The sequence below is a fragment of the Hippopotamus amphibius genome, chromosome 14, assembly GCF_030028045.1.
Source record: "Hippopotamus amphibius kiboko isolate mHipAmp2 chromosome 14, mHipAmp2.hap2, whole genome shotgun sequence".
Classification (NCBI taxonomy): domain Eukaryota; kingdom Metazoa; phylum Chordata; class Mammalia; order Artiodactyla; family Hippopotamidae; genus Hippopotamus; species Hippopotamus amphibius.
Window position 1 is genome coordinate 39633961 of NC_080199.1, and position 8129 is coordinate 39642089.

At 40.3% G+C, this 8129-nt stretch overlaps 1 protein-coding gene across 1 annotated transcript; it reads left to right on the forward strand.

Moving 5' to 3' along the window:
- The first annotated feature begins 1296 nt into the window (after positions 1-1296).
- On the forward strand, positions 1297-3688 carry LOC130835826 (RAS guanyl-releasing protein 1-like). Its single transcript, XM_057707686.1, is given in 2 exon segments — positions 1297-1559; positions 1561-3688. Coding segments are annotated over 2 exon segments (2391 nt in total).
- The last annotated feature ends 4441 nt before the right edge of the window (positions 3689-8129 follow it).

The window sequence follows — 8129 nt, forward strand, 5'->3', positions numbered from 1 at the left end:
TAGCACTGAGCACTAAGGAGTGATTTGGCAACAGTGACAAGTGACTTAGCATATGACACTTTGAGGGCAAACAGCTTCCGGGGAGAGTAAGATTCTAGTTATTATTTTCCTGCTAGATTGGGGTCTACGGTGCCTCAGATAAGTGACTTTCAACCCTCAGGCAGCTAAAACTCAAGGAAACAGAAGATAAGTGGGTTTGGCAATGATGCCAGATGAAAGAGTACAGCTGGACTTATGGTAGCTTATTTTTATCTATCCCACTGTCTGCTGTTCCTCTCTAGAGATCTGCTTTCTTTTTCTCTACCATTTTCTATCCAAGATCGTTAGTGGAACATACAACATCAATAACACAACTAATCTGTGAAGTAGACACAAAAAAAAATCTCTCCGAACAGAGGCCTAGAATAGCAGCACTATAAGATAGGAATCAAGAGTATAGATTTCAGTCCCAGCTGTACTTTTTTTCCAGGGAAAGTCACTGAACATCATTTTTTAAACTGGAAGAGTTGTAGTATTTGATACACAAAATAACTTTTGTCTCTACAATTCCATTGTTCTATCTCCTTTAATTTGTTGTAATTTTCTACAGTTCTTATCATTACATATGATAAGATTTCACTTGTTTCATCTTTCTTAGCCATCAGCTGTTTTCTTTACATTAGTTCTTTTAGATATAACATATCACTAAATTATACTCTGTATCTTTGCATATACTGGAACTATAGACTTCTTTCCATGTAACATGCCAGATATTTTTATTAAAGTTTACATTCTAATTTTCTAGTTATCTATACATAAAATGCATTCATATGATATATTTCCAAGGATTACAAATAAATATTTTCCCACAATTACATACAACCTGGTAATCTACATCAAATATGAAAACTAGTAGCTCTAGAATTTATGAAGGGTATTACCGAGTTTATAGAAGAGATCCTTATGTAAAGTCCCTACATAATAGCTTATGGAACAAAACTATTTTACTCAATAAACCACCCCCGGTTTGTGCCTGCGGGTGCGCCGCGGTCCGGCTCGCCTGGCTCGGAGCGCGGCGGGTGGGCGTCCCGCGCGAGGAGGCCGGGGCGGAGGGGCCCGGCAGGCGGCGGCGGCGGCGGCGGCGGCGGCGGCGGCGGCGGCGGCGGCGGCGGCGGCGGCGGCGGCGGCGGCGGCGGCGGCGGCGGCGGCGGCGGCGGCGGCGGCGGCGGCGGCGGCGGCGGCGGCGGCGGCGGCGGCGGCGGGCCAAGCCCGTGCCGCCGCGCTGGGTGAGGCGCCTCTGCGAACGCGGCCGCGGCCATGGGCACCCTGGGCAAAGCGAGAGAAGCTCCGCGGAAACTGTCTCATGGCTGCAGAGCAGCCCCTAAAGCAAGACTAGAGGTGAAGCCTGCCAGCAGCCCTCTCCCCTCCCATCCCAGCCTGGCCCAGATCACCCAGTTCCGAATGATGGTGTCTCTGGGACATTTAGCCAAAAGAGCCAGCCTGGACGATTTCGTCGACAGCTGTGTTCAATCTTTCGATGCAGACGGAAACCTGTGTCGAAGTAACCAACTGTTGCAAGTCGACCATGCACCGAATTCTCATTTCCTCTGCTGAACTGCTCCAAAAAGTTATCACCCTCTATAAGGATGCCTTGGCAAAGAATTCACCAGGGCTTTGCCTGAAGATCTGCTATTTTGTAAGGTATTGGATAACAGAATTCTGGATCATGTTTAAAATGGATGCCAGCTTGGCGAGCACTATGGAGGAGTTTCGGGAACTGGTGAAAGCTAACGGCGAGGAGCTCCATTGCCGCCTGATTGACACAACTCAAATCAATGCCCGTGACTGGTCCAGGAAACTGACTCAAAGGATAAAATCCAACACCAGCAAGAAACGGAAAGTCTCCTTGCTCTTTGACCACCTGGAACCAGAAGAGCTCTCCGAGCATCTTACCTACTTGGAGTTCAAGTCCTTCCGGAGGATATCTTTCTCCGATTATCAGAATTACCTTGTGAATAGCTGCGTAAAGGAGAACCCTACCATGGAGCGGTCCATTGCCCTGTGTAACGGCATCTCCCAGTGGGTACAACTGATGGTTCTCAGCCTCCCCAGCTCCCAGCTCCGAGCTGAAGTTTTCATCAAATTCATCCAGGTGGCTCAGAAGCTCCACCAACTACAGAACTTCAATATGTTGATGGCAGTGATAGGAGGCCTGTGTCACAGCTCAATCTCCAGGCTCAAGGAGACAAGTTCACATGTCCCCCATGAAATCAATAAGGTTCTGGGTGAGATGACCAAGCTGCTGTCCTCCTGCAGAAACTATGACAACTTCCGGCGCGCCTACGGGGAGTGCACCCACTTCAAGATCTCCATCCTGGGCGTGCACCTCAAGGACCTCATCTCCCTGCACGAAGCCATGCCTGACTGTCTGGAGGAGGGGAAGGTGAACGTCCACAAGCTGCTGGCCCTTTACAATCATATCAGCGAACTGGTCCAGCTGCAAGAGGTCACCCCGCCCTTGGAGGCCAACAAGGACTTGGTGCACCTGCTGACGTTATCGCTAGATCTCTACTACACTGAAGATGAAATCTACGAGCTTTCTTATGCCCGGGAACCCAGGAACCACAAAGCTCCACCACTGACACCTTCAAAGCCACCAGTAGTAGTGGACTGGGCCTCTGGAGTATCTCCTAAACCTGATCCAAAGACCATAAGTAAACACGTCCAGAGGATGGTGGATTCTGTCTTCAAGAACTATGATCATGATCAAGATGGACACATTTCCCAGGAAGAATTTGAAAAGATTGCTGCAAGGTTTCCATTTTCCTTCTGTGTGATGGACAAAGACAGGGAAGACCTCATCAGCAGAGATGAGATCACGGCTTACTTCATGAGGGCCAGCTCAATCTACTCCAAGCTGGGCCTCGGCTTTCCTCAAAACTTTCAAGAGACCACCTACCTGAAGCCCACTTTCTGTGACAACTGTGCTGGATTTCTCTGGGGAGTGATCAAACAAGGGTATCGCTGTAAAGACTGTGGGATGAACTGCCACAAACAATGCAAAGACCTGGTTGTGTTCGAGTGCAAGAAATGAGCCAAGAACTCAGCAGTTCCCACAGAGAACAGCACTTCTGTGGGGCCAACGTCCAGCCTTTGCTCTTTGGGAGCCAAAGATCTGCTCCATGCACCTGAGGAAGGACCTTTCACATTCCCTAATGGGGAGGTTGTGGTAGAACACAGTGAGGAGAGTAAGGATCAGACCAGCATGCTCATGGGAGTGTCCTCACAGAAGATTTCTGTTTGACTGAAAAGGACTGTCGCCCACAAGGCCACCCAGACTGAAACACTGTCTTGGCTTGGCAGCGAGGGCCCTTCCGGTCACTTTGTGCTGTCTTCCCCAAGGAAGGCAGCCCAGGATGCTCTGTATGTGCTTCTCAGCCCTACATCTCCATGCCCCAGCCCAGTCTTGGTCAGAAAGCGGGCTTTCGTCAAGTGGGAGAACAAAGAACCCCTCATAAAATCAAAGGAGGAGTTCCATCACCTCAGACTCCCAACCTACCAAGAGCTGAAACAGGAAATAAACACACTGAAAGCAGATAACAATGCTCTAAAGATCCACCTGAAATATGCACAGAAGAAGATAGAAACCCTCCAGCTTGCAAGAAGCAACCATGTCTTGGCTCAGATGGAGCAGGGTGACTGTTCTTAGCCCAGAAACTCAAGCAGCACAAACTGTATAGTATATCAGAGATCTCATTTCCTAAACCTCTTAACACAAAGACCTGGGGAACCTTAAATTGACTGGCTTAAAAAAGGTACTTTAAAGAAGGAAAGCTGGTTACTCTTTTTATACGTAAAAGATTCCTACTGTGCTACGGTATGGTTTTCTCTTCCAGTCAGTTGAATCAAAGGGAGGAAAGCTGAAGAACGCAAAATATTTGCCATTGATACCACAAACTTTTTTTTTTCCTGGGACTAATATCCAAAGCATGATACAAAACATGACTATAGTTTTCTGACAAGGTAGCTTCTTCTATGTGGCCTGCCCGGCTGCTGCTTCCGTAGAACAAAAATACCTGGAAAATGAATTTATTTCCTTCCCTGTTTTTTTCCTGAGGCATTTACTTTGTTCCATCCAAAGCTTGCTTATAATGGAAAAATACCTACATTCCAAAAGTAGAATCACTTCCTCTATATTTCAGCATTCTTTACGAATCTGGTTCCCACTTCACTACCTCAGATCTAATCAATTTGCCTTTTCCCCTTCTTCTTCACTACGTTCTTACACACATGAAGATATCTACCTAGAAGAGAATTTCTAGAGATGTAGCCACAAATTTTGGCAAGTGGGGAGCAGGAAGGGGCTATTAAACAATATGACATCATCCAATTACAGGTCAACACATGGTTTTAGTCTCACAGTCATAATAAAATAAGTAGCCAAGTTAAGTACCTGGAAACTTGGCTATTAGTACCTCACACAATGGCTGGCTAATTAGCTAAAATAAACATAACACAAACATGATGTTTGTCCTTCATATTTACACTGGATAGAATTAAGAACTTATGGCTTTTTTAAAAAGTCTGTTTAATTCTCATGTGCCATCCTTATTTTTTTGAAGTAACTGTTTTTGAACTGAATTTGTGCTTGTACTGTATTCACTATTAATAGTATTTAGAAATAAGCTAATTGGACTAGAGGCTTCAATAATAGCTGACAGCATGTACATATGTACATATTATATATATACAACATCAGACATGCATGTGGCTTGGAATTCTGTTTCCTCTTTCGCAAAATATGTAAGTAAATTAAATGACTTTTGGTCATGTACACAAAATCATGAAGTTCAGTTTGTTACAAGATAAAGAAATTGCTCATAATGTAAATTGTATTGTTTGGCAAAGTCACAAGAATCCTGTGAGTTTTCTATTAGTGAAGGTTAATGATAAATGGACTCATTTAATTATCTGGGCAACTGTTCACAAACTTCTTTGTCAGACTATTTCTCTAAAAAAATTAATATGATCATTTTCTTTTGTGGGGGAGGGGACTTACCTTTCATGCTTGGAAAGCCTGATACCAAGCTGACTTAAAATTCAGACGCAAGTTGACCAACTGCCAAGCATATAACCTCAACAACCAAAGTTCCAAACCTAAAGCCAACAACACCAAGTCTTAATCAGAAACAAATTATATATACAGTATAGCTTCCTTGGAGGATTCAGACCATTTAAGAAGTTTCTTTGATGAAAGACCAGTTCCCACTTGCATACCACCTTATACTAAGCTTTAGTGAAAAAACTAGTGACTAGCTTTAAGTTAGTGTTTTAAAGAATCACTTTACGTACAAATTTACCTTTTTCTAAATCCAAACTCAGAAATCCCCATGGCAGGGCTGCTTAGGTCCATCACTTGGTATATAATCCTATAAGAAGTACTTTGCTAGTTGCCTTGTAGAGAAAAAACATGAGTTTTATTCATCCTTAAAATTCATATTCTTTACCTATGCTTTTCCTCTGATATAAACCAAAAACGGTACAGCTCAATTTCTTTAAGAATAGTTATGTAACACAAATTTTTTTCATTCTTCTTACCCACCATCCAAAATATAGAGCCCAGGTTAGTTTCTATGTAATTTGTAATCTAGAAGTTCAAAAGGTCACAGTCTCCTTAATTAGTCAAATTAACATGGCTAGAAAGCCTCAAGCATTCCAGAATTTATCACTGAAATGGATAGGAAGCAGTAGTTTCACCACAGGTCTTTACAGTCCAGCAAGGGCCAAAGAAATATAGTGTATAAATTAATATTACTTGCTCTGAACTACATGGCATTAGCAGAACCTACAGAAAAAATCTGGAACAAATTTTTTGTTTGTCAAGCCTAGGATACAAATTTGTGTGTCTTTTATCAACTTGAAATAAGTTTGGGCATATATTTATCTGCCAAAACAAGGACAAATCTTTTGTTAACAACAATGTCACTTCTTATTTTCTTTGGTAATTGATTTGTCTTTTTACTGGCCATTTGTGAATTTCTGTTTAAAGATGTATAATGTAAAAGAACTGCAAGGAAAAAAACAAATGTACAGATTGTGAAGGTGATTTTTTTTTATATCTAATGTAAGTTTTCTTTGTGTAATATTTATATGATAAAAGACATTAGGATCCCTAAAAAAAAACCAAAAAACTACCCCGTTCCTCTAATCCTGACACTCCAAAGTTCCCTAGATGAAAACTGCTGTAGAATTTTATGATGAACTATTTTGCTATTAATTCCTACCTAATATGAAAATATAAGAACATTACCCTTGTCCTGTTTCAAAATTATATCTTTTGCTTATTTTTATAGTAGTTTCTGTTATTTTAATGAACTTTATCAGTGTATCAGATGCTTATATGCTTTTAAATTCAACAGCCAATGCAATTCAACAGCATCAGTGAGGCTGCTACAACAAAATTTCACATTGTTTTGACATCGTATTGTCTCTTTCAATTTGTATCTAAAATCATCCCAGTGTTCAAAACATGTATTATCATGCATTGCTTAAATTGCAAAACCCACCTCACTTTACTTTTATTATTCTTGGAAATTATGTGAATTTTTATGTCTCTATTTTCAATAATATAACGCTTTTCTGGGATCTGTCAAAAAGTTTTCTTTCTAAGAAAGACAGGTGATAGTAAAGGACTAGCAGGTTGCAAGTATTTTATGGTACAAATAATCGCTGAGATTTTTAAATAACTATTCAATAATATTACTTAACCTATGTCTATAAATTTGGAAACATAGTTAATATAGATGCATGCTCCCAAGGAACATGATTGCTGGCTTATATGGTAAGGGTATGTTTAGTTTTATAAAAAACTGATAAACTGTCTTTCAAAGTCACTGTACCATTTTGCATTCCCACCAGCAATAAATGAGAGTTCTATGCCGCCACGTTCTTGCCAACATTGGGATGTTATCAGTGTTCTGGATTTTGGCCATTCTACTATGTGTGTAGTCGCATCTCATTGTTGTTTTAATTTGCATATCCCTGATGACATATGATGTGGGGCATCTTTTCATGTGTTAGTTTGCTATCTGTATATCTTTTTGGTGAGGTGTCTGTTAAGGTCTTTGGCCTTTTTTAATTGGCTGTTTTCTTGTTGAATTTTAAGTGCTCTTTGAATATTTTGGATAACAGTCCTATAGCAGATATGCTTTTTGTGAATATTTTCTCACAGTCTGTGGCTTCACTTTTCATTCTCTTGACAGTGACTTGAAGTGCAGATTTTTTTTATTTTTAATGAAGTCCAGCTTACCATTATTTTATTCTGGGTTATGCCTTTTGCATTGTATGAAAAAGTCATTGCCAAACTCAGGGTCATTTAGGTGTTCTCTCATGTTATCTTCTAGGTGCTTTATAGTTTTAAATTTAGGTTTGTGATCCATTTTGAGTTACTTTTTGCTAAAGATGTAGGGTCTGTATCTGGATTCTTTTTTTTTTTTCTCTCTCTCTCTTTTTGTATGTGGATATCCACTTGTTCCCATATCATTTGTTGAAAAGAATATTTTTGTTCCATTGCATTATCTTTGCTCCTTTGGATCCTTATAATGTGAATGTTAGTGTGCTTGATGTTCTCTTAGGGGGTCTCTTAAACTGTCCAGTATGTTTTATCTGTGCTTTGTGATTGCTGAAACCTTTTAAAGTTATCAGTAAGATTTTTTACTGAGAAAAATCTATAATTAATGTGTCTGATTTGACTATTTGAATTACATAAAAATCTTATAAAAAGACCCTCAATAAAAGGCAAAACATATTCATGAATGGGAAAATTTGTTTAAATATGTCAACTCTACTATAATATGTCTATATGCTCAAGGAAATTTTGACAAATTTCTATGAGAAACTTTTGAGAAATTAAGTCTATACTATATTCTACATAGCAGGATAAAGTTAAGAATCTCTATTGTAATTCCAAGATGGAGAGAAATATGCATGTACGTATATATCATTAGTAGTCATTAAAACACTTAACAAAGATGTAGTAGGAAAAACTATAGTTTTTGTACAAGAATTAACAAATAGACCCAGAGATGGTCCAGAAACAGATTCATGAACATATGGTTTCCTCAAATTTGATAAGAGGTAGTATGTTGGGG